At 47.8% G+C, this 26373-nt stretch overlaps 1 protein-coding gene across 1 annotated transcript; it reads left to right on the plus strand.

The window, feature by feature from the left end:
- Positions 1-241: 241 nt before the first annotated feature.
- Positions 242-25723, plus strand: TTLL3 (tubulin tyrosine ligase like 3). Its single transcript, XM_034658734.1, is given in 14 exon segments — positions 242-1594; positions 1730-1821; positions 4060-4228; positions 4370-4467; positions 6461-6575; positions 7316-7414; positions 8685-8880; positions 12309-12457; positions 14176-14419; positions 15617-16052; positions 22754-22898; positions 23859-24099; positions 24297-24408; positions 24411-25723. Coding segments are annotated over 14 exon segments (2898 nt in total). The 5' UTR covers positions 242-1011; the 3' UTR covers positions 24630-25723.
- Positions 25724-26373: the final 650 nt, after the last annotated feature.

A 26373-nucleotide genomic window follows, 5' to 3' on the forward strand; every position in this document is an offset into this window, starting at 1 on the left:
TTCCCACTATCTCCAAAAAGGTTACTTAGTCTTTACAGTCTTGAGGGCTGCACCTAACTGTTCTATTACATTTTTTCTGCAGTTGACTCAAACGATATGTTTTTCTTTTTTTTTTCTTTCTTTTTTTTTTTTTTAAAAGATTTTATTTATTTATTTATTTGACAGAGAGAGAGACAGCCAGCGAAAGAGGGAACACAAGCAGGGGGAGTGGGAGAGGAAGAAGCAGGCTCATAGCAGAGGAGCCTGATGTGGGGCTCGATCCCATAACGCCGGGATCACGCCCTGAGCTGAAGGCATACGCTTAACCGCTGTGCCACCCAGGCGCCCCAAACGATATGTTTTTCTATTTCCATGTTGTGGAGGGTGCACAGCACTCTACTTTCTCATTGTTTCCCCCATATACTGCCCTGGTTTTCAGATCAATCCCCAAGGACCTTACCCTAGGCCCATCCACCACACCCTGCAGCAGGTCCAACCTCAGCAGGCTCCAGCCACACTGGCTACCTTTTAGTTCCAGGGAAAGGTTCTTACCCTTCTCTGGTGTTGCTGAGACTTTCCTGTCTGGAATGCTATTCCTACCCCTTTCCCCTAACTCCTGACCTCCTTGCATAGGCTTCAGCTTAAATGTCACCTCTTCAGAAAGGACATCCTTTTCTTGTCTAAAGTATGTCGGTTTGCAGCTTGTTCACTGTCCTTACCATACCTACAGCTGTTTTGTTCCTTTGTTGCTTGTTTTTTTGTTTCCCCTCCACTGGACTGTAAACTACATGAGGTCAGGGATCATCTCTAGCTGCTGCTTCCAGTCTCCAGCACCTAGCCCACTGCCTAGCATGGTTGCTCTCCTAAGTACTGTGGAATGACTCAAGCCACAGGAACCACGACACTGAAAATAACTGGCAGCGCGGTGTTCTGCGCTACCACCTTCGGTCCCCCCACGCTTAGCGGTCCGCATTTCAGCCCGCAGGAGGGAGTGCCCGAACCCACTATCCGAGTCCTGATTGTGCCAGGGGAATGGTTTCTAGGGCGACAGCAAACGGGGTGGGGCCTCGGAACGGAGAGCCCTGCTCCTCTGAGAGGTGGCGGCGCGCAGAGGGGAGGCGGGCTCTCACGCGCTGGGAGGGCGCGCGCGGCGAGGGGCTCATGCAGGGCCCTGGAGCGGCGCTGCTCCTGAGCGCGGGGGAGCTGGGGGTCACGCACCTGGGCTCCGCCGCCTGGTACTGCCAAGAGGGCGGCTGCACCAGTTCCCCCGCCCCATGGCCTTGGGCGTGCCACTCCGAGTTCCGGCCTCCCGAGATGCAGCCTTGGCCCGGGCCCGCCCCCGCCTGTCCCGAGGGGGTTCGCGCAGGCGGCAAACGCTGGGCCTGCAGTCTCGCCTCCGCGTGCCGCCTAGGCCACGCCTTCGAGTCGCTGGCCCAAGGCACCCACGCCCAGAGCGCCGCGGATCTCCGCCCCCTCGGGTCACCGCACACTCCGGCTCCAGATGATCCCCAGTCGCACACTCCGGCTCCAGATGATCCCCAGTCGCCGGACGGTGAGGCCCGTTGCGGCCCGCCCATCGTGGCCGGAGGTGGTTGCAAGGACGAGAAGACTTGGGGTGGAGTGAATGAGGGTTCGGGAGAGTGTGGGCATCGGATGAAGGGTGTTGAAAGGAGTGTGGGCGTCGGAGGCCGGGAGAGACGCTAGGCTGAGCCTCCAGCCTACCCCATCCCTACTCTGCATCTTTCTGCAGGTTCGCTTGTCCTCTGGCGAGGATTCTCCAAGCCATCTCACCACATGGGCCGGCTCAGAAACGCCAGGATCCACGTGGAGAGAGCTGTCAAGGTCGGAGGGGCCTGGGAGTGTCTTGAAAGGGCCCTCAGAGTGGCTTAGCCTGCCTCCCTAAACTGTCTTCTTATATCCTTTAAAAACAAACGAACAAAACCAAAAACTGTGATCCCACACCCACCTTAAAATATTCCCAATTTTTCAGTGCCCTTTTGTGGCGGAATTGTCTAACTTCTTTTTTTTTTTTTTAATATTTTATTTATTTATTCGACAGAGATAGAGACAGCCAGCGAGAGGGAACACAAGCAGGGGGAGTGGGAGAGGAAGAAGCAGGCTCATAGCGGAGGAGCCTGATGTGGGGTTCGATCCCGGAACGCCGGGATCACACCCTGAGCCGAAGGCAGACGCCCAACCGCTGTGCCACCCAGAGGCCCCGGAATTGTCTAATTTCTTTACCTGGCATTCACCCCCTCAGCTCTTACCACGCTGGTTCCTAGCCTTTCAGCATTCCCATCAGGAACCACTCTAGTCAAGGTCACTCATGACCTCCAAGGAGGCAAACCTAGCAGCCTCTTTTCTGTCCTAATCTTGGTCTGGTACCTCCTGTTATTCTACACTACTGCCCCACATACCCTGCCCCCTTGGCTATCTGCACACCACTAGTTTTTCTTCCTCCCTCCCTGGCTGCTGCTTTACAGTTGCCTTTGAAGGCTCTTTGGAGCTTTCCTGGTTCCTTGGATCCCTCCCCACACCTATCTCTTCAGCTGTGAGTCCAGTAAATGTGCTGCGCCCTCTAGGTGCCCTTTTCAGCCCAGCCTCTCCTCTGACTCCACACTTCTTAGATCCAGCCCCCTATTTGACATCTCCACCTAGAGAGAACTTAGAAGCATTTCAAACCCGTGCCCCAAACTATACTTTTGATTTTTCTGCCTAAACGTGTCGTTCTCCCTAATCTCCCGTCTTCCTCATCGACCAGTTACTCAAGCCAGAAATATGATCTTTCTGTTCATTCACCCACACATCTAGATAGCCATGATTTTTTTTTTTTTTTAAAGTAAGCTCTGTGCCCAATATGGGGCTTGAACTCATAATCCCAAGATCAAGAGTTGCATACTGTATTGACTGAGCCAGCTAGGTACAGGGTTCACCACACATCTAATCCCATCAGCAAAACCAGTCACCTCTGTTTCCAAAACAGGTCTCTACTCTGTCACATTCTCCACATTTTCACCCTCATTTTAACTATTGTGATTTTTCTCCTGCACAGACCACAACGGCGTTTTATTTTATTTTTATAACAGCTTTCTAACTGGTCTCCCTGCTTCCCTCCCCGGCCCCTTCATCTGTTGTCTGTATAGCAGCAAGCAAAACTTATAAAGCATCCAGTCATATCAAGCCCTCACTTTGTCTTTATTGCTTCATGCTACTCTTAATATAAAATCCAAGTATGTTCAAGGCCTGCAGGGCCTTCCACAGTCTAGTCGCTACCAGCTTCCTCAGGAGCTCTCCCCTCATTTTTCACACTCCATTCTCCCTGGCTTCCTTCCAGTTTCTTCTGACCTCTCTCCAACCTCAAGACCTTTGCACATGCTTTTCCCTCTGCCTGAACTGCCATTTGCCTAGCTCTGTACGTTCATGCCTCCTTCTTACCCTTCCCATGTATGTATTTTTGGTCTCTCTGAGTCCCCCTTAAATACCCAGTTTTGGGAGCCAGCCAACCCAAATCTTTGCTCTTTCATTTAATCACTGTGTAGCCAAACTATTCAACCTCTTTTTTGCCTCTGTTTCATAACAAGTTAAATGGGGATAAACAGCATCTATTAAAAACACATATTATTGGGGCACTTGGGTGGCATAGTCAGTTAAGTGTCTGACTCTTGGTTTCAGCTCAGGTCTTGATCTCAGGGTTGCGAGATTGAGCCCCACATGGTGCTTCGCACTCAGTGCGGAGTCTGCTTGAGATTCTCTCGCTTTCCCTCTGCCCCTTCTGCTCATGTTCTCTCTGTCTCTGTCTCTCTCTCTAAAATAGATAAATCTTTTAAAAAATAGGTATTATTGTTAGTAATATATATAAACTAAGCAGTGCATAGTAGGTGCTCAGTAGTTGTTAGCTATTACCATTATAGTTATTACTCTACATATTTATTTCTCTACTTGTTTATAATCTATTTCCCCTGCTGGAACATAAAAATTTCCTGAAGGCAGAAATCAGAACTGTCTGGTTCACCACTATATCCCATATGTCTGGCACTTGGATGATACTTACTGACCAAGTATCCTTCTCTCACCTTACAGCAGAAAAAGATCTTTATGATCCAAGGCCGCTATCCAGTGATACGGTGCCTTTTGCGCCGGAGAGGCTGGGTGGAGAAGAAGATGGTCCATCACTCCGGCACCACCCTGTCACCACCCCAGAAGGATCTCAATAGCTCAGTAATGGGTGATAGTGACACCACTGAGGATGGTAAGCAGTTCCCTCCCTTTCCAGAGGCTGCCCCTCCTGAGTCCCTTTCCTTTGGTTCCTGCTATCCCAGGGTTGAGACTTTGGTATGGGTCTATGGGGCAGGGACAGGGCCCTCACCAGACCTGGGCTCTACATTCACAGAGGATGAAGATGAGGATGAGGCATTTCAGCCACCACAGCTGTTTGACTTTGATGATTTACTGGAATTTGATGACCTAGATGGGACACATGCTCTGATGGTGAGGGCCCCCGGGGGGCTGGCAGGGAGGGGTTGAGAGGGAGAGCACTAGAATCCAGTTGCGTGACCTCAGAGAAGTCCTTTCCTTCTCTGGGCCTCAGTTTCCCTATCTGTATTAAAAATTGATTGCTTCTATTAAAGCCTGGATGGACCAGCAGAGTGGTGAGGGACACAGTGGGGCTCAGACAAGGCTGGCCTGAGATCAGAACCCTGCTAGGTTATATCAGAAGCCAACATAATCTCCACACCTGGTAATTCCTCCATCCAAATAAAAACCCTAGATTTCACATCCTTCCTCTGCCCTTGGCAAGTGAAGGCTGGAAGGAAGGGCTTAAAAAGCTCTGAAAGAGGCTGATATGATGATGTGGAGGTGAGGACACCTCTGTATTGAAGTGAGGACACTTGGCTTTTGATCTTGGCACCACCACTTTATAAGCTGAACTGTACCAAATTGCCATTTAATATGTCAGGAAAGGTTGAACACTGGCAATTTCATATGGCTCAAACGTGTGAGCTCTTGGACAAGTCACTTGCCCTCTCTGTGCCTCAATTCCCTCATCTGTGAAAGGGGGATAGCAGTAGCACCTGCTTCATAGGGTTGTGGTGAGGATTAAATGAGTTGATATCAAAAGCACTTAAAAAGAAAGAAAGGAAGAAAGAAAAGCACTTAGAACAGGGCCTGGCATGTGATGTCATTGCTTATTAGTAACCCTACCTCCCAGAGCTGTGGGAAGGATAGAGGGGGAAGAGCCCTGAGAGAGCCTTTGTCACACGTTCTGTGCCTGTCAGCTTGGAGCTACTGTCCTGCCACTGAGCAAGTCACCGATAGCCATGGGCTGAAACAAAGGTGTGACATTCAGTTGTGTGGCTTAGTCACTGCGTAGGGGCATCTGGCCAAAGGAGTTCTGCAAGCCAGCCTGTTCTCTGCTCACAAGTGTGTGCCCTGGAGGAAGAGATGTCTTTTCTTACCATACACAAAGTTGGGGTGTGGGCTGGAGGCTACCTCAGAAGCATCTTCTCCTTCCATTCACCCACCCTGCTCAGCAGGCCGGGGAGAAGGTTCCTCAGGCCTTGTGCTGCCCACACCAGCCTCCCCTATCTCCTCGGCTCTCCCCAGTCCCGCATGGTTCGGAACGAGGTCCCCTATTTCATCTGGACCACTCGGCGGGATGTGCTGGACTGTCGCTTCCTCTCCAAGGATCAAATGATAAACCATTATGCCCGGGCTGGCTCCTTTACCACAAAGGTGGGTTCCCCAGGGGAGCGGGCATGGCAGCTTCTCACCCACTAGCCCTTGGGCCAGCAACTCCACTCCCTGCTTTCCTTACCAGGAAGAGAGAGTTCTCAGGAGGTGGACAGGTATATAATTCAGTGGGATTTGGAGTCAGGCAGGCCTGGGTTCGAATCCAACTCCTGCAGCATGTCTGGCACATATAAACATAATGACTAAAATAGACTCCAGGATCCAAAAAGGATCTGGAGCCAGAAAAACACCCAAGTCCAATGACCATAAACAAGAGATCCCTTACCAACTAGGCAAAGGCTATCCGGCTGCTGGATCCATTCTGTCTCACCTGGGTTTATTAGGTTTATTAACAAGTGACTTCACCTCTCTGAGCCTCAGTTTCCTTATCTTTAAATGAGAACACCAGTAGGACCTATCTTGTAGGGTTGTGGTGAGAATGAAGGGCTTTGTTATTGGAACATGCTGTTATGTTATTGGTGTGGGCTGGGAAGGCTTCCCAGGGGAGGCAGGTCTTTAAGAATGTGAAAGGGTGGGTAGGAGGGATGTGGGGCATTCTTGGCAGAGCAGACTGCATGGGCATACACCTGGCGATGGATATGAGGGAGTCAGGCCTAGCAAGTGTGGCAGAGGCTCTGAGAACACTCAAGCAGGGTCTCCCTGAGCTGTCTGGGTGTGTGCCGAATGTGGGGAGTCCCTTGAAGGTGTTTGGGCAAGTCCCACTGTGCCCTCTCAGCAGCTAACTCCGTAGGTGGGTCTATGTCTCAATCTCCGGAATTTGCCATGGTTTGATGAGGCTGATGCTGACTCCTTCTTTCCGCGCTGCTACCGCCTGGGGGCTGAGGATGACAAAAAGGCCTTCATAGGTAAGGAGATGCCAGCCCCATGCCTGGACTCCCAGGCCGTAGCATGAGGGCTAAAACCCTTGTTCATGTTAGAGAGCAAAAGCCTCTCTTCATGTCTTCATCCACTTCCTCCTCCATCCCCTATCCTACCTTTCTCTAATGTGTCTCCCTTAATGAACTTTCTAGCTTGGTCAATCCAGACCTCCAGAAGAGCTTAGATAGCTTAGACTGCATTCTAAAGCAGGTTCTAAAAGTTGGTCAAGGGGTTGAGTTTGGAGTCCACAGTATGTTCCCAGCCTATGTCAAATTCCATGGGCTAGATTGGGTTCCAAATCTAGAAAATGCTCTAGACTTTAGGCTCCTAAGGCAGAATAGTTTCCAACTTCAGAACATGTTCTAAATTCATGGCCGGAATTTGTGTTCAGATTAGATGTTAGGTTTAAACTCATCTCTAAACCTGACATAGGTTTTGTGCTCAGGTCTGGTTCTCAGGCTAGAATAAGTATCAAAAGTGGATCAGGAACAAAAGGGGAAAATGAGATGACAGGTTTAGGCAAGATTCTGAAGGCAGAATATGAGCCATGTCAGATTCTTAGGCCTAGTTCTACAACTGAACAGGAGCCAGGTTCTAACCACGGAGTGTAGAGTCAGAAGGTGGTTAGGTTCCGGATCCAAAATGGGGCAGGTTATGATCAGGTTCCGGAACCAGAACAGGCTTCGAGCCTAGGGGCTGAGCAGGGTATCCCCTGCCCCGGGAGCAGAGGACTTCTGGCTGACAGCTGCCCGCAACGTTCTCAAGCTGGTGGTAAAGTCCGAATGGAAGTCATACTCTATCCAGGCAGAAGAGGAAGAGGCTCCAGGTAAGTCCTGTGGTTACCTCCACTCCCCTCCTATTATATTTATCTTCTCACCCACCCATCCGTTTATTTACACATCTCTGTCTGTATTAGCCACATCTATCTGCCCCTCCACCACCCCTTCCCACCCATCCATCCCTACATCTACCCACCCCCTTGTTCATCCATCCATCCATCTACTCATCCAACCACCTTCCTACTCACCTACTCCTACCCACTGGGCTCACATTCACCTGCCCATCCATCTATTCATTCATTCACCCATCCCCCCAACTGTTGTTCTACTCATTCATCTACCTTCTCTCAGCTCCACACTCCACACTCCTTTTCCATCTGTCCACTCCCCCACCTTCCTACCTACCCTCCCACAAACCCACCTACCCATCTATCCCCCTGCTTTTAGGGGTTCTCCTATCCACCCATGTATCCTCCAGCCCACCCACTCATCTGTTCTTCTGTCCCAACCACCCAGGCACCTGTCTTCTCTTCTATTTGTTAATCAATGCACTGCATCGTTCAGCTCTCTGTGGCCAAGCACTATAGAGAGGATAGGCTAAGAAGACATGGTCTGTCCCTGCCTGTGGGGAACTCACATCTCTGATGAGGAAGAAGCAGTGGAACCACGTAGTTTCACGTGGTCTGAGGACCCCTTGTGACTTGTGGAGGGGGACACAGAGAATCCCCTACTGCATGTTGGCCCAACCCATTGGTTGCCCTTCCTTTCTGTCTCGGAGCTTAGTTCCTACCTCAAAGTGCCCATCCTCTAATCCAAGGGCCTCTCAGCCATGGATTCAGGGAAGTCAGGGGCAGCTCTACTGGATGGAGGAAAATCTCTGCCTCTTCCAGAGAGAGACCTCTCCATTGCTGTCTCCTGGGTGTGTCAGGTGCAAAGAAGACTGTTGTGTGCCAGAATCAGGGACAAAAGGGCCTCAGGTGTGTCTGAGGCCCCAGGAACAGAGAGGCTGCAGGTGTGTGCTGGAACTACGGGTGCTGAGAAGCTCTGGGGCATTTAGGGTGGAACCTCAAGTGAATGACAGGGCCTGGGACAGTGGGGGCCAAGGGCGAGTACTAGGGTCACCAGGGAATTCAGAACAAACCCTCAGGTAAGTGACAGGTCCCAGGACAGTAGGGGATACAGGTGGGTGCTGAGCCTCAGGTGTATTCAAGGTAAGGCCTCGGGTAAATGGCAGGCCTTGGGGTGGTGGGGGCCGTGGCATGTGGCGTGTTATATACCTTGCATGTCGGTTAGTGACAGGCCCCTTCCTATCTTCAGGAGACAAGCAGCCCAAGAAACACGAGAAAAAGCCAGTGATGGTGTCCCCAGAGTTTGTGGATGAGGCTCTGTGCGCCTGTGAGGAGCACCTTAGCAGCCTGGCTCACATGGACATCGACAAGGACCTGGAGGCGCCACTATACCTCAGCCCTGAGGGCTGGTCCGTCTTCCTCCAGCGCTACTACCAGGTGGTCCAGTGAGTACCGCTGCCGCCGGGGCCGTGGGGTGGGCGCAGGTTCCCCTTGCTCTCAGGGGGCTTCTGTTCTGAGCTGATGCTCAGGGACAGACCCTCGACATGTAGTGCAGCCCCACTCTCCTCCCCAGGCCTCCCCCTTTTGTTTGCCCTGCTGCTGCTGCTCCAGAGCCCTCAGGGACTCCCACTGCCTTCATGATAGGTTCCAACCCATTCGTCCTGCATCTTGCCATAGCATAACGACTAAGCTCATGGCCTGCGCCATCAGATAGTCCTGACTTCTCTGTTTCCAAGCTCTCTGACCTTGGCAACATCACTAGTCTTTCCAAGCTTTACTTTTCACATGGAAAATAGATTTTAAAATAATGTCTGCCTCAAAGGTAGGGTTAGACAGGATAATTTGTGTTCCGTGCATGGCACAGACTCATGGTATTCACTCACAAATGAGAATCTGTTCAGTTGTTTAGCTTTTATCCTGGAGGCCAATGTCTCCTAAAGTGTGTTACCTAGGATGCTTAGTTCTGCAGGATAGAAATCGATTTTATGAAAGAAAGTCTTTTGTGATGAGCTGTATTTGGAAAACACTGGGTTAAGCAAAGTTAATTAATTCCTTGATGCAGGACTTTTCAGAACCTGTGGGTGGTGTTAACCTCTAAGAGAGATACTGTGTGCAGTCTATCCTGTAGTTACATGACCCCTGCCCCCGCCCCGCTGCAGGCATCCTGAGGGGCTGTATTTTCAGAACACACTTTGGGAAAGGTTCTTGATCAGAGGAAGGGAGTTGAGTTGAGACCGGAATTCAATTCAGCAGGGGTGTGCAGGAGAGAGAAAGGGAGAAGCGCCCCAAAGGCAGGAGAACACCCAACATTTGTTGAGCACTTCCTGTGTGCCCAGCATGGTGCCAGGCTCCAGAAATGAAGTGTGGTCCCTTCCCTCAAGGGGCACACAGCTCTAGTGGGGAGGCTTGTAGCAAGCCTGGTGGGGTGCTAAGGGCCTCAGCCGGGGTGGTAATAGAAAGGAATGGGCAGACTTAATGATTTTGATAGGGGAGACTAAAGAACTAATAAGTGAACTTTGAATGAATGACATGCTGAGCAAACCTGCATGATTGATAAATAATTCATTTGTATCTTTTTTAAATGTTAGAAATTAAAAACTAGATGACCCTATACTTTCCACTTAACTACCAGAAAAGTACTGGAAAAAGCTACCTTTCTTAAACTAAGAATTATCAAGACTGATTTAGAACGTTAGATGTAAAGAACGTGAGTCCTTTGTATTTCTAGATGTGGGGCAAGTTCTAGAGGGCCATAGGCACTTCTCAAAAGTCAGGATTACAGAAAATATTACATCATATAAGGACACCTGGCTGACTCAGTCGGTAGAACATGTGACTCTTGGTCTTGGGGCTGTGAGTTCAAGCCCCACGTTGGGCACAGAGCTTACTTAAAAAAAAAGTGCCTTGGTAACATTTGTCAAAAATATTTTTGAGGGGCGCCTGGGTGGCTGAGTCAGTTAAGGATCTGCCTTTGGCTGGGGTCATAATCCTAGGGTCCTGGGATCGAGCCCCTCATCAGGCTCCTTGCTCATCAGGGAGGTTGCTCCTCCTGCTTGTGCTCTCTTGTTCTATCAAATAAATAAATAAAATCTTTAAAAAAATTTTTTTTTAATTTTTTAATTCTTTAAAAGATTTTATTTATTTATTTTTGTGTGAGAGAGAGAGAGAACACAAGTGGAGGGGAGAGGCAGAGGGAGAAGCAGACTCCCCGCTGAGCAGGGAGCCCGACATGGGGCTCCATCCCAGGACCCTGGGATCATGACCTGAGCTAAAGGCAGATGGTCAGCTGATTAAAAAAAAATTTTTTTTTAAATTACATCATATGACATATATAGTGTTAAAGTGGTTCACTCGCAGAAGGTATAGATCATTAGCTTTTGTAAATTCATCCAATATTTACTGCTGTGTTTTCAACTTTTTGAAACAAATCCATAACTCGCCAGCCAGGCTTTTATCAAGATTGACTTCCTGCAAAACACTGATTGCTTTTTTCTTTTTTGTTAAATACAAAAATCACATTGTCATACCTAACATACTTTTTCGAACATGTGCGCCTGCCTTCCTCATATGACACTTTCCTAGGCCAAATCACAGGTTTACTGAGTAGATTTTTTATGCCATGGCCCACAGAAAAGTTTCCAGCAAACCCTCTGGAAATAGAAGGGTCAGGGCGCAGGTGGGAATATTCCTAAGAGGCCTTGCCAAGCCCTCTCCATCTGGCTGCTGTCTCTGCTTCTGGTGCTTCCCCACTGGGTGCTGCTGCCTCCTGTATAAGAACTAGAAGTTCTTCGTGGCTGGAACACTCGTAAGGCTAAGATGTAAAGGGGGATTAGCATCTGATGGAAGCTTTCTGCCTGTTCAGTCAGAGGGAGAGGAATGGGAGGGTGTGGATGAGGCTGCCATCTAGGATATTCCATGACTTGGTTTAGGTCAGGACACTTGTGTCCTGTAGGGAACAGAGTCCCTCTTTGTCCATTAACCCTATCTGTACAGCCCAGTGCTGAGGCAGGCAACCATTCATCATCCAGTCAACGGACTTTGTCGGGAGCACCTAACAGTGCCAAGTATCCTGCTGGGGGAGTGGAAACGCTAATCAGTGTTCCTGCTCCTACAGAGCTTGGACTCCAGTGAAGGGAGACAGACAGTAGCCAAATAAGCTTTGGTGTGGGGTTTGGTAAGTGATGAGAAAGAGAGACAAGCCAAAGGGCTGTGTGATACAGATGTGCTTGGAAAGAATTAGACCAGGAAGGGACCCATCTATCAACCAGTTGTAGGTCCACGTTTGGAGGGGAATGAACCCCAAAAAGCACCTGTGGGTAGAGGGATCAGGCAGGACAGAGTTTGCATCCTGGCTCAGCCACTGAACTCAATATGTGGCCTTGGGCGAGTCTCTGAACCCTCCCAGCGTCAGTTGACACTTCTCCAAAATGGGACCAGTAGTACTTCCTTGGCAGGGCTATAGAGAGGATTAGTGATAGCATCTGTGAAGCCCCTGGCACTGTGCCTGGCACGTAGTGGTGCCTCATCATCAGATGCTGGTGTGATTAAATTCTGCCAAAGGCAGTTTATTGTAATAAAAGGGAGGTGACAGAGGTGGAGTGTTAGAGTGGGATGGCATGTAAAATGCGGAATTTTCTCCTCCTCTCCTATTGCAGCATTCTCAGACGGCACCCTGGGCTCGTTAGAATTTGGGGGACAGCTTGAGAATGGGGTGGAGGTTTGGAGGAGACCTCTCTAAGTCTCATGGGGAAAGGTGTGACCCCGGCTGGTTGGACCATGGCTGGGGGAGGGGGGAGGCTCGTGTCTCCTCTTGCCTTGTCCACCAGGCTGCCCCCAGACCCAGCCCTGCCCATGTCCCATCATCTCCCCACAGTGAGGGGGCAGAACTCAGGCACCTCGACGCTCAGGTCCAGCGCTGTGAGGACATCCTGCAGCAGCTGCGGGCCGTGGTGCCCCAGATGGACATGGAAGGAGATCGCAACATCTGGATCGTGAAGCCGGGAGCCAAGTCCCGAGGACGAGGTGGGAGTCAGCCCCTGCTTCCTACACCGGCACCCTACAGCCTGCCTCTCTAGCTAGAAGCCAGGGAGATTAATAGTGCAGGCTGTATTGGGGCCAAACTGCCTGGATTTGAATCCCAGCTTTGCTACTAACATGCTGTGTGACCTTGAGCAAATTACATCACCTCTGAATCTCAGTTCCCTCATCTGTGAAGGACGATCATAACCCCTTATGAGGTGAGGATTGAACGAGGTGGTGTGTCTAAAGCTCAGCATGGTGCCTGACACAGAGTAATCACTCCATGAACGTTGGTTGCTGTGATGGCAATGTCCTCTTCTCTCCTGCCCTCCTGCCCTGGGTTAAAGCATTAGGTGTGTCTGGTGATACTCATGCGCACTAGCCTGTCATCTAAGGGCTCTCTGATTTGACCAGTGCATCCTTGTGAAGTGGCATAGTGTTAAGGGTATGGGTGCTGAGAGCCAGACACGTCAGGTCAAGCCCAAACCTTGCCTCCCACTATCTGTAAGACTTTGGGCAGGATAGTTAATCTCTTCTCTACCTCATTTCATCATTTGGTAAATAGAACCAAAATTCCCTCCTGGAGAAGATTAAGTAAGTATAATATGTGCTTCTACATAGTAACTGCTATGCACGTGCTATTATTTTTAGCTATTATTCTGGCTGCTCAGCCCAGTGGGAGGAATTACAACAGGAGAGCCAGCAAGTGGGGGTGCTGCATTAGCCTAGCCTAAAAAATCTGGTTACGGACTCAAGAGATATGGAAAACAGAGTTCTGGATTCTTCCAAATACTGTCCTTGGATGAGTTTGTGCATGTCCAAGTGAATGGTCCAGACACTGTGGGACACTCCTCTCAGGGGTGTCACTTCAAAACCATAATGTTGGTCTTTTCCTACTTTGAAAATGCTTGTGTGGTTTTCTTCCAATTATGAAAATATGTATTATTAAAAACAAAGAAAGAGGGACACCTGGGTGGCTCAGTCGGTTGAGCATCTGCCTTTGGCTTGGGTTGTGATCCCAGGGTCCTGGAATTGAGCCCTGCAAAGGGCTTCTTGCTCAGTGGAGACTCTGTTTCTCTCTCTGCCTCTGCCTGTCACTACCCCTGCTTGTGCATGTACCTTTCCCTGGAGCCAGCAAATCCACAGTAGAAATTTATCCTGCAGATAACTAATAATGATGTTAGGAATTAACATTTACTGAATGCTCACCATGGGCCAAGAACTATTCTAAATCTTTAATGTGTTTAGATGTATAGAATTTATCCAACTGAGGCACGTAGAATCTCTCATAACTTGGAAGGATATACGTCGGACCTGGAAGCAACAGTTGGCTGCCTCTGGGAAAGACATATTTTTATTGTATATCCTTTTGTACTGCCTACTTTCTGTTTTTGTTATTTTATATTCTTAATTACTGGGAAAAAAACTAATCAGAGTCATATATACACATGGCTTTTTAAAAAGCCCAGTATGGTTTGAATTTTTATCTGTGCATATATTACTTTTCAATCAAACACAAGTGGTTAATTAAAAAAAAAGTTTTCATCTTCAGCCGATTCTCAGCTTTCCCAAACGGAAGAGGGTTCTGAGGGAAGCAGCCTTACATACTTGGCCCTGTCAGTTCTGTGGTGATGAGGGCTTAAGATGAGCTGTCCGTGGTCCCCCTGGCCCTTCTCCTCGCCGGAGCTTGACTTGATCCCTGACCACTCTTTCCCCCTTAGGCATCATGTGTATGGACCACCTGGAGGAGATGCTGAAGCTGGTCAATGGCAACCCCATGATGATGAAGGACGGCAAGTGGGTGGTACAGAAGTATATTGAACGGCCTCTGCTCATCTTTGGTACCAAATTTGACCTGAGACAGTGGTTCCTGGTGACTGACTGGAACCCCCTTACCGTGTGGTTCTACCGTGACAGCTACATCCGCTTCTCCACACAGCCCTTCTCTTTGAAGAACCTTGACAAGTGAGCCCTTCCCTTACCTCTTCTGAGTTCCCGTCTAGCTGGGGAGCTGACAAGGGACAGGTGGTTCCCCAGTGCTGCGTTGGGCTCCAAACACAGACTCTGCAGGCAGTCAGGTCCTCCATCTATCCAACAGATACCTACCAAGGGTGTTCTAAGTACTTGGGATACAGCAGTGACCAAAATAAGAGCCCAGTTCTCAAGAGTTCACATTCCCGCACATAACCCGGACGTATATGAAATGTGTCTGCCCACGTCCTACCCAACAATGTTTGCCATTCTAAGTAGAAAGTGGTTATCGTATTTTAATTTTATCTCTTTTATAATGAGTGATGTTAAGTATCTTATGCTCATAAGGCATCATTTTAATGCTGTTACTCATAAATAAGCAATGAACGTAATAAATAACATTATCTAATAGGTTAAAAGATGATACATGTTATTTAAAAAAAAAAAAGAACATAGAGCAGGGTAAGGGTGTTCAGGAGAAATGCGAAAGGAGAGAGGCACGTTGCAGCATTAACTCAGGGGGTGAGACAAAAGCCTTGTTGAGCCCTGGGTTCAAGCTCCATCCCTGCAGCTGCTAAGCTGTGACACTTAGGTCACATGAAACCTATTTAAGCTTCATTTCTCACATCTGAAGAATGGAGGCAGTATTAAGAAACTCATAGCTATCAGTTACTGAATGCTTTGTACGTGAAAGGTGCTAAGCACTTCATGCATATTTTCTCAGTCATTCATGAAACCCGGTGAAGTGGGTCCTAGTACTACCCCCATTTTACAGATGTGAAGGAGCACTTGGGTGAAAAGATCTCACAACTAGTTGGTGGTAAAGGTAGGCCTTGAGCAGTCTTGTTTTTTGTTTTAGTTTTTGTTTTTGTTTTGAGCAGTCTTGCTCACTACAGGGCCCACACTCCTACCCACCTTCGTACCTTCCAGGCCCAGGGAGGGCTAACTGAGACTAAAGCACATGATACTGTGGCCCCGTAGGGAGTGTCCTGAGAGGGATGAGACTGGTTCTGGCCCTAGAATAATGTAGCAGGGCCCAGGCCTTTGTCCTTGTCCTTCCCTGCAGAGCCCCATCTCAAGGTGAATGGTGCAGGGTGGCCCAGGGCTGGTTCCAGGGTCTGCCTGCCTTCCCCACATTTGGGTGGGTGAGGCACAGGGAGCCAGACCCCAGCTTTCTGCTCTCTGCCCCAGCTCAGTGCACCTGTGCAACAACTCCATTCAGAAGCATCTGGAGAATTCATGTCACCGACACCCGCTGCTGCCCTCAGACAACATGTGGTCGAGCCAGAAGTTCCAGGCCCACCTGCAGGAGATGGGGGCCCCAGACGCCTGGTCCACCGTCATCGTGCCTGGAATGAAGGCTGCTGTGATCCATGCCCTGCAGACCTCCCAGGACACTGTGCAGTGTCGGAAGGCCAGCTTTGAGCTCTACGGTGCTGACTTTGTGTTTGGTGAGGACTTCCAGCCCTGGCTGATTGAGATCAATGCCAGCCCCACCATGGCCCCCTCCACTGCTGTCACCGCCCGGCTCTGTGCAGGCGTGCAAGCCGATACCCTGCGTGTCGTTATTGACCGGCGGCTGGACCGCAACTGTGACACAGGAGCCTTCGAGCTCATCTACAAGCAGGTGAGGTGGCACCCAGGCAAGATCCCGGGGAGTCTGCCCCCTCTTCCAGGCGTCCCTATAGTGAAGCACAGGGCACTGCAGTCAGACAGACCTGGTTCAAGTTCTGGTCTGGCCACAATGACTCAGTACAGCCACTTCTAACCTTGAGCCTCCCTTTCCTCATCTGTAAAATGGAGATGCCGTTACCATCTTTCTCACAGGGTTTGGGAGGGTGAAGGTGAGTTAGTGTGTGTGGATGATCCCTACAATCCAGTCATTGCACTACTGGGTATTTACCCACAGAATACAAAAACACTAATTTGAAGGGATATGTGCATCCTGTGTTTACTGCAGCATTATTTACAATGGACAGATTATGGAAATAGTCTAAGTGTCCATTGATAGATGAATAGATAAAGAAAATGTGGTATATACAGTGAAATGTTATTAGGCCATAAAAATGAAATCTTGCCATTTCCAACAACGTGGATGGAGCTAGAGAGTATAATGCTAAGTGAAATAAGCCTGTAAGAGAAAGACAAATACCATATGATGTCGCTCACATGTGGAATTTAAGAAGCGAAACAAAAACGAACAAAGGGAAAAATAAAAGATAAACCCCAAACCAGTCTCTTAGCTATAGAGAAAAAAACTGATGGTTTCAGAGGGGAGGAGGGGTGGTGGATGGGTGAAATAGGGGATTGGGATTAAGGAGGGCACTTGCTGTGATGAGCACGGGGTGATGCATGGAAGTATCGAATCGCTGTATTGCTCTACCATATACTGAAACTGACATAACACTGTATGTCAACTACAGTGGAATTTAAAAAATCAATTGTAACACTAACAACAATAAAAATATACATGTGGCTCATATTTCTGGAGAGGCATATAGCAGTGTTCAAAGCAAAACCTCCCTGGGTTCAAATTCCTGCTCAGTAACTATGAGCTGTGTGCCTTTGAACAATTTCCTGACCCCTCAGGCTCTCAGTTTCCTCATCTGTAAGCAGGACTGCAAGTAGTCCCGACCTCATAAGGTTGTGATAATTACATGAGCTGACATAGGTAAAGCCCTTCAAAACATGCTCGAACATAGTGCTGCAGGTTTTAGCTATTGTTACTACCTAATAAGGTTGTCGGGTGTTTCACATTGACATCACATGTAATGCCTGGACGTACAGTAAGAGTCAGTGGAAGCTGCTGTTGTTATTATTATTATTATTTTACTGTTTTTATAATAATTTTACTCCCCTTGTTCCAGAAAGAGATTTGAGTCTACTTATTGGAATAGAATAAGATTTTTAAAAATCAGTCAGAAAACCAATTTCAAGGGTTTCTGAGCTCTGTAAGTTCTCTCTCGTGGCAGTTAAATTAAGTATCCTAACCCTAAGTGTTACTCTGACTAGGATGCAGCGTCGACCAAAGTTTGGCCACAGGTAATGCTGATCACATGACCCAAGTGTCCTGGTCTTTGTCACCATTACTGATCATAAATTAATATTGGCACTTTGGTTTCAAAAAACGTAAGTGAAGGGATGCGTGGCTCAGTCAATTAAGTGTCTGCCTCTGGCTCAGGTCATGATCCCAGGGTCCTGGGATAGAGTTCCACATCGGGCTCCCTGCTTGGCGGGGAGTCTGCTTCTCCCTCTACCTGCTGCTTCCCCTGCTTGTGCGTGCTCTCTCTCTCTCTGTCTGATAGATAAATAAAATCTTAAAAAACAAAAATGTGGGGCTCCTGGGTGGCTCACTCAGTTAAGTGTCTGCCTTCAGCTCTGGTCTTGATCCCAGGGGATCAAGCCCCGTGTCCAACTCTCTGCTCAGCAGGGAACCTGCTTCCCCCTCTCCCTCTGCCTGCTGCTCTGTCTGCTTCTGTGTGCGCTTGCTCCCTCTCTCTCTCTCTCAAATAAATAAATAAATCTTAAAAAAAAAAAAGAGGTAAATGAAGAAATATAAGGGCAGGAAAATAAGACAAAACCAAGGGGGAAGGGAACATTCTAGCACAGTGGTTCCCAAATGCTGGTTCACAGACCAGAATCACCTGGCAAGCTTTCCAAAGATATAGGTGTCTGAAACCACACCCCCAGAGATTGATCTGAAATGTCTGGTTTAGGGACTACACATCTGCATTTTTCAGATGTCCTAGTTGTCCCGAAAGTCTGGGTTTTTTTTTTTTTAAGATTTTATTTATTTATTTGACAGAGATAGAGACAGCCAGTGAGAGAGGGAACACAAGCAGGGGGAGTGGGAGAGGAAGAAGCAGGCTCATAGCAGAGGAGCCTGATGTGGGGCTCGATCCCAGAACGCCGGGATCACGTCCTGAGCCGAAGGCAGACGCTTAACCGCTGTGCCACCCAGGCGCCCCTCCCACCGAAAGTCTTTTATAGCTTATTTGTTTTTGTTTTTTTATTTATCTTTTAAAGATTTTATTTAATTATTTTAGAAAGAGCATGAGCGGAGGAAGGGCAGAGGGAGAGAGAGAGATTCTCAAGGAGACCCTGCACCAAGTGTGGAGCCCAGTGCAGAGCTCGATCCCACGACTCCAAGACCACAACCCAAGCCCAAATCAAGAGTCAGATGCTCAACGGACAGAACCCTCCAGGCGCCCCATTTTTGCTTTTTATACTAACATATAATCAAGATAGTCACTTGGCATTGGTTGTTTTTGTCTTACTTTTTTTCTTTTATAGACACTCCCACTCAGGAGGGAGAGGCAGGGTAGGAGGTACGCAGGGAGCATTGGTCCATAGCAGCTCTGAAATCAGGCCTGGCATGTATTTCCAGTTTTGCTATTAAGGACCCATTGTTACTTCCTAGGAGTTCTTCGTGGCTCTTGCTTCCATCCATTGGGATCTCAGTTCAGCCCTGAATCATTCCTTCCTTTTCAATGAACATCCTCGATAGTTCGTAGTCTGTTACCTGCTCATAGAAGTTTAGGGGTACAGAAGCCTCTTTCATTTCATATTGTATCTGTCCCTTTCAGTCCAAGTGGATATTTTTAAAAACATTGTGGATTTCTTATGTATCAATTTATAATCTATTCTATTACACAAAAGCCGTATCCACAAATCTTCGAGAGAACTCTTCTCCCTGTGAGGCTGCTGTAGGACAATAGCCCTCACAATTATAGAAGCCCTACGGTTAACAGAGAGTGCCCATAACCCTTTCTGTTAACTTAAAATGTTTTAAAGATTTAAACATAGGACCTATAGGTATGCCTTGGGATGCTTAAAAGATCTGTAGCTGCTTGAAAGGACTTTGATATTTCTGAAGTTTTTTTCTTATTGAGATGTAATTGACATGCAGTATTATATTCACTTAAAGTATACAATATTTGTATATGGATACATTCAATATTTGTATCTGTTGTGAAATGATCACCACAATAAGTCTAGTTAACATCCATTACCACACATAGTTATAATTTTTTCTTCTGATGAAAACTTTTAAGATCTACTCTCTTAGCAACTTTCAAATATGCAGTACAGTATTAACTATAGTTACCATGCTGTACATTATTACATCCATGATTTACTTTTTTTTTTTTTTTTTAAGAGAGGGAGAGAGGGCCAGAGGGAGAGGGAGAGATAGACTCTTAAGCAGGCTCCATGCCCAGCACGGAGCCTGACAAGGGGCTTGATCTCACAATCCTGAGGTCATGACCTGAGCTGAAATCAAGAGTCAGCTGCTTAACTGACCACCCAGGTGCCTCCACGATTTACTTATTTTATAACTGGATGGTTTGTATCTTTTGACCCCCTTCATCCATTTCGCCCACTGCCTCTGGCAACTACTAATCTGTTCTCCATCTATGAGTTCAGAGTTTTGGGTTTCATTTTTGTTTTTATTTTTATTTTAGATTCCACATTTAATTTACATCATGAGATATTTTTTTTTCTCTCTGACTTATTTCACTTAGCATAATGCTCTCAAAGCCCAACCATTTTGTCACAAATGGCAAGATTTCCTTCTTTTTTGTGTCTGAGTGATATGTGACAGACAGTCACATTTTCTTGATTCATTCCTCCATTGATGGATGCTTATGTTGCTTCCATGTCTTGGCTGTTGTAAATAATGCTGCCGTGAACATGGGGGTGCAGATATTTATTCAAGTTAGTTACATTTTTTTTCCCTTCAGATAAATACTCAGAAGTGGAATTTCTGGATCATATGGTAGGTTTGTTTTTAATTTTTTGAGGACCGTCCATACTATTTTCCACAGCGGCTTCACCAATTTATGTTCTTACTAACAACTCACAAGGGTTCCCTTTTCTTCACACCCTTATCAACACTTGTTGTTTCTTACTTTTTTGAAAATAGCCATTCTAACACATATGAGGTGATATCCCAGTATGGTTTTGAATTGGATTTCCCCCAAGATTAGTGATGTTGAGTACCTTTTCATATGCCTGTTGGCCATCTGTCTGTCATCTTTGGAAAAATGCCTCTTCAGATCCTCTGCCCATTTTTATATCAGATTGTTTGTGTTTTTGCCATTGAGTTACAGGAGTTCTTTATATATTTTAGATATTAGCCTCTTATCAGATATATGATTTGCAAATATTTTCTACCATTTGTCAGGTTGCCTTTTCACTTTGTTGGTGGTTTCCTTTTTTGTGCAGAAGCTTTTTAGTTGGATGTAGTCCCATGTGTTTATTTTTGCTTTTGTTGCCTTTGCTTTTGGTATCAAATCCAAAAAATCATTGCCAAGACTGATGTCAAGGAGCTTAGTACTGCCTATGTTTTCTTTTAGGAGTTTTATGGTTTCAGGTCTTAAATTCACTTTAATCCATTTTGAGTTGGTCTTTATGTGTGTTATAGAAAGTGGTCTGCATTCATTCTTTTGTATGTGGCTTCTAGTTTTCCCAGCACAATTTATTGAAGAGACTGTCCTTTCCCCATTGAATAGTCTTGTACCTCCTTTGTCATAAATTAATTCACCTTGTATGCGTGGGTTTATTTCTGGGCAGCTCTGTATTCCGTTCAGTTGATCCAGGGGTCTGCTTTTATGCCAGTACCTACTGTTTGATTACTACAGCGCTGTAATATAGTTTGAAGTCAGTAAGAGTGATGCTTCCAGCTTTGTTCTTCTTTCTCAAAATTGTTTTGGGGGCTCCTGGCTGGCTCAGTTGGTGGAGTGTGTGACTCATGATCTTGGGGTCACCCACACTGGGCGTAGAGATGACTTAAAAATAAAAATCTTAAAAGAAATTGTTTGGACTGTGCAGGGTCTTTTGTGGTTCCATGTGAGATTTAGGGTTGTTTTTTCTATTTTTGTGAAAAATGCCATTGGAATTTTGATAGAGATTGCATTCTATCTGTAGATTGCTTTGGGTTGTGTGGATATTTTAGTTAACATTAATTGTTCCAAACCATGAGCACTGAATATCTTTCCATTTATTTGTGTCTTCAGTTTTTTTCATCAGTGTCTTGTTTTCAATGTGCAGGTCTTTCACTTCCTTGATTACATTTATTACAGGTTTTATTCCTTTGGGTGCTTTTTAATCTTCTTTAATCTAGAGCACCGACACTGCTCCCCCCCCCCATAGTTTGTTTGGATCTTTTGAAGGGACCAGGCTGGTTGTTTTGTAGAATGTCCCACATTCTGGATTTATCTGATTCTTTCTTCGTGGTGCTGTTTAGCTTGTTCTTCTGTTATCTCAATGTCCTATAAACTAGAAGTTAGGCCAAACAGCTTGATGAGGTTCAGGTTAAACATTTTTGGCAAGAACACTTGAGAGGTGATGCTGGGTGCCTCATATGGTATCACAAGGCACGCAGTGTTGGAGTGTCTCCTGATTAGTGATGCTCAGTCTGGCCACAGGGTTAGGGCAGTGGCTACCAGATCTCTCCATTGTAAGTTGTATCCTCCGTCTTGCAATGATCACTTTCTTTGTAAAGTGATGCCTAGGCTATGTCCACATGACACATTTTCCTGTCATCCTTTTCACAAACTTGTTTTGATACCCAGTTTTGGTTCTTGCCTCTTTTATCTGTTGGGCTTTGTGGGAGCTCTGGTATTTCTATTTTTAACAAGCTCCAAGTGACTCTGATATTTAGACAGATTCTAATCAGGATTCTTTGTTGACACAGAAAATACCCTAAAAGGGGGTCGTTAGGAAGACACAGAGGGCTCTCCAGGAGCCTAGCTACAGGATGTACGGCTGGCTTAATAGGAACTGAAAATTGTACAGAAGCTTCTCTCTTGGACCTTTTTATCTGCCTCCTCCTGCAAATTTGCTACTTCATTATCTTAGTAAAATGCCTTCATTAAGGCTCTTAATTTCTGCTTCCCCATAATGGGTTCATGCAGGGCTCCAGGCAGGCTCCAAGCCTCTTAGCTATCTGGGTGACATAACTCAAATTCTGTCTGCAGAGAATCTGGCTTAACTCAGGAAGCTGTCCATCAGCGTTGGCTTGCGGAGCAGAGGCATCCATACACATTCCAGCTGGGGCTGTGGGAGCTTAGGAGGGCAAAGGGTAGGGAGTGCTGGTGGTAGCATGGCTAAGACTCCCTGATTCTACTGGCTTACTAATCCCAGGGGCTCTGTGACTTTCCAGGTATTGATTCAGGCCTCCGGAGCCAGACTCCTTAGAGGACAGAGATGGGCTTCCTGTTTCTTAGCCCAGAAATTAATTTCATCCATATCTGCCCTGATTCCTTCTGGGACTAGGATTCCAGCATCACTGTCTGAACAGGCCTCATCTCCTCTTCTTTCCCACAGCCTGCCGTGGAGATACCCCAGTATGTGGGTATCCGGCTCCTAGTAGAGGGCTCCACCATCAAGAAGCCCCTGGCAATGTGTCACCGGCGAATGGGGGTCCGCCCAGCACTCCCTCACCTGCTGACCCAGAGAGGCTCTGGGGAAGGCAAGGACTCGGGGACCCTTACCCACAGGTCCGCTCCTAGGAAAGTTGCTGGGGCCAGGAGCGTGGGGCACACTGAGAAGCCAGCCTCCACTGCCACCACCTCGGCCCCTGGAAAGGGGAAGAAAGGCAAGGCGAAAAGTGCCACAGCCCTGGTCTACCCCAGTCTCCGGAAGTGGGAGCCCCCTAGCACCAGGATGGGCTGCATTTTCACCATGACCTTTGCTAGTGGGGACAGGCAGCCCCACCCCTTGAACAGATTGCCATTGAGACTGAAGAACCCCCAGGCCCTGGGTAAGACCATTCCCCCAAAACACCCCAGGGTCCCAAAGCAATTTCTTCCTGCTGTCCAAGCCCCCCCTCCTAATCACCTGGATTTGCACCCCCACCATAGCCCCACCAAAAAGACACCAGTAGCAAGTAAAAGCCACCAATTACAAAGTATTTTTTAAGAATGCGCAACCAAATGAGTACAGTTCCCTCCAAAGTAGCCACCCTGCAAGGCAGTTGGACTTCTTTCAGATGCCAGGACATCTGAATCTCTCTCCAGAGCCCACGCTCTTCCTGCTGCAGTATTCTGCCTTTGCCTCCACGCAAAGTTGCCTCTGGGGGAAAGGAGCTAACATTTGTACAGCACTTAACAGCTCCTTTAGTCCTCACAACCTAGCAAGGTAGGTGCTATTATCCCCATTTTCCAGCCGAGGTATCAGGAAGTTTAAGGAAGTTGCCCGAGGTTGCACATCTCAGAAGGGGCAGAGCTGGGATGCAGACCCAGGTCTGTTGGACTCCAAATCCTGTGTCCTTCCCACGGCCTCTGGAGGAGGAACTGGGAGGGCTTCATCTGCCATCTCACACCCCAGCCCTCATCTTCCCCCACCTCCCCACCCTTCACGCTCTCCTTGAGGGGCAGCTGGTTGGCTTTGGACCCTCCCCAGGCCCTCATGGCCCCTTTCGCTCCCACAGCCCCTTACCACTTCCCCAGCCTCCACACCAAGGCCCGGCTGCCTTCTCCCCATGTGCTCCGATCCCAGGGGGGGGTCCTCAGACTGCAGCACAGCAAGTTGGTGGGCTCTAAGGCCCTGTCGACCACAGGCAAGGCCTTGATGACTCTACCTACTGCCAAGGTTTTGATTTCCTTCCCACCAAACCCTGAGCTCAAGTTGGCATCCAGCGTCCTGAAACCAAGAAAGGTGGGCCTTGAGCTGTGACTCGCACCCTGGCAGGCAGTGCTGAATGCTGGGCTCTCGGGTCAGGGCTGGAGGGCACAGGCAAGGGCGGGTCCCAGGCTGGCTGGAGCCCCAGTGGAAGGGCTTTTTCCCTCAGAACCCTCTTCCGGAACAAATTTCCTGATCATCTCTTCCCCCTCTTCCCCCCTTTCACACCGAGGCTGTTGCTCCCCAGTGCCTTCATGGTCCCCATCCTGGAAGTGCCTTGTGGCCTCTACCCTTCGAAGTTGGAAATCTTCCTAGCACCCACGGGAAGATCAAGGCCAAAGGCAAGTTCAAGGCCAGACTCTGTGACAAACCCAAGGCTGAGGCATACCTCATGAAGACACTGAGCCTTCCAGGACCCCTGCCTTTTATCAGTGCATACCAGGGGCTAGGGGGTATGGGGGAACATAAGGCTAGAGAAGCCCTTGCCTCGGTCCTCACTGCCCCTATCCTGGATGCAGCGCCAAATAAAAAGGAGCAAGTGAAGTATCCTGGGCTTGGCTCCATTTCTATTGGAGGGTGAAGAGAGGGTAGGCTGGGGCCCTATACCCCAAGGTCCAGAATGAGAGCTAGAGGCCATCAGCAACCCTTCCACAAAGCAAAGGGCCAGAATTCCACCCCTTAGCAGACATGGGTCTCCTACACAGAGACTCTCTGGCATCTCTATCTTGGATTGGGGGATAAGCCTCACTTTGTAGATGAGGAAATGGAGTCTGAGCAGGAGACATGGCTTGCCCGAGATCATGTGGCAGTGAGAAGCGTAGGTAACATATTGCCAGACTGCTCAGCACTGGGAGATCCTCAGTCCCTGAGCCCAGGGGAGAGCCTAGCAGCAGAGTGACATCTAACAGGCATGTCTCAACACCAGCCCTTCTCTAGAGGGAGTTGGTCACGGTCACCCAGAAAAGAAATATCCAGCCAGCCGCACCCATCTGAAAAAACTTTGGTGATTCTTTGTAGTGAGTTGAATGGTAGCCTCCTCTCCCCCAAAAGATACATATGCCTGGAACCTATGAATAACTTTATTTGGAAAAACAGTCGTCAAAGATGTGATTAAGTTAAAGATCTTGAGATGAGAGTACTCTGGATTGTCCAGGTGGGCCCTAAATCCAATGACAAGCGTCCTTGTGGAGAAGACACAGACACAAGAAGACCACGTGAGGATGAAGGCAGACTGGTGTGATGCAGCCATGAGTCAAGGCTTATGACCACCAGGAGCTGGAAGAGGCAAGGATTCATCCCTAGAGACTTCAGAGAGCACAGCCCTGTTGACACCTTCATCTCAGACTTCTGGCCTCCAGACAGATGTCTGAGAAAACCTGTTTCTGTTATTTTAAGTCACTCAGGTTGTGCTAATTTTGTTACAGCAGTCCTAGGAAATGAATACACTAGTCAAGTGAAGATAATGTATACTCCAGCATCTCTTGCATTACTGAACCAGGAAATGCTACAAGCAGGTTCACCCCAGTGTTGTAACAGCTGAATGATGATATTAACAGAATGGGTAAACTGGTATGGTCCTGCACTGGAATTCAAACCCACACCATACATCACAGATGCATTTCACAGTGTGGAATAAGAACAAGTCACAAATATATATATACACACATACACACACATATATATACACGTACACACACCCACACACACACATCATGACTCCATTTATGGAAACTTCAGAATTGGGCAAAACAAAATACATTGTTTAGGGATGTATATGTACGTGGAAAAACTTAAGCAAGGAAAGCTCCCATGTCAGGGGAGGGGGTTCCAACCTAGACTGAACAATAGAACCCCTTTGGGAGCTTTGAAAAAGATTGATGCCAGATCTCCAGCCCAGACTGCTTAAATTGGTATCTTTGGGGCGCAGAATCCCATGGAAGGAAGGGGCTTTATTAAAGCTTCACTGAGGGGGTTCTGCTGTGGGGTCAGGGTTGAGAACTGCTTCCCTAACAAGGAAGGAGAGGCATGTTTCTATTTCGTCCCCTGAGTGATGGTTATATGGGTGTCACCTTGTAATTATTCTTTAAATCACAGAACTATTTATGTACTCTTTGTATGTTTGATATATTTCCCAATCGTTTCAGGTAAAAGGTCTCAGATCTTCACTTCTATGAAGTCCCCGGAGTAGTCAGATCCATAGAGACAGAGGAGATTGGCAGCTACTGGGGACTGAGAGGAGGGGAAGGGGCGTCAGTGTTTAATGGGGCAGTTTCAGTTCTGCAAGATGATGGGATGTGACAGTTGCATCACAGTGTGAATGTACT

Source organism: Ailuropoda melanoleuca, chromosome 4 (assembly GCF_002007445.2).
Source record: "Ailuropoda melanoleuca isolate Jingjing chromosome 4, ASM200744v2, whole genome shotgun sequence".
Classification (NCBI taxonomy): domain Eukaryota; kingdom Metazoa; phylum Chordata; class Mammalia; order Carnivora; family Ursidae; genus Ailuropoda; species Ailuropoda melanoleuca.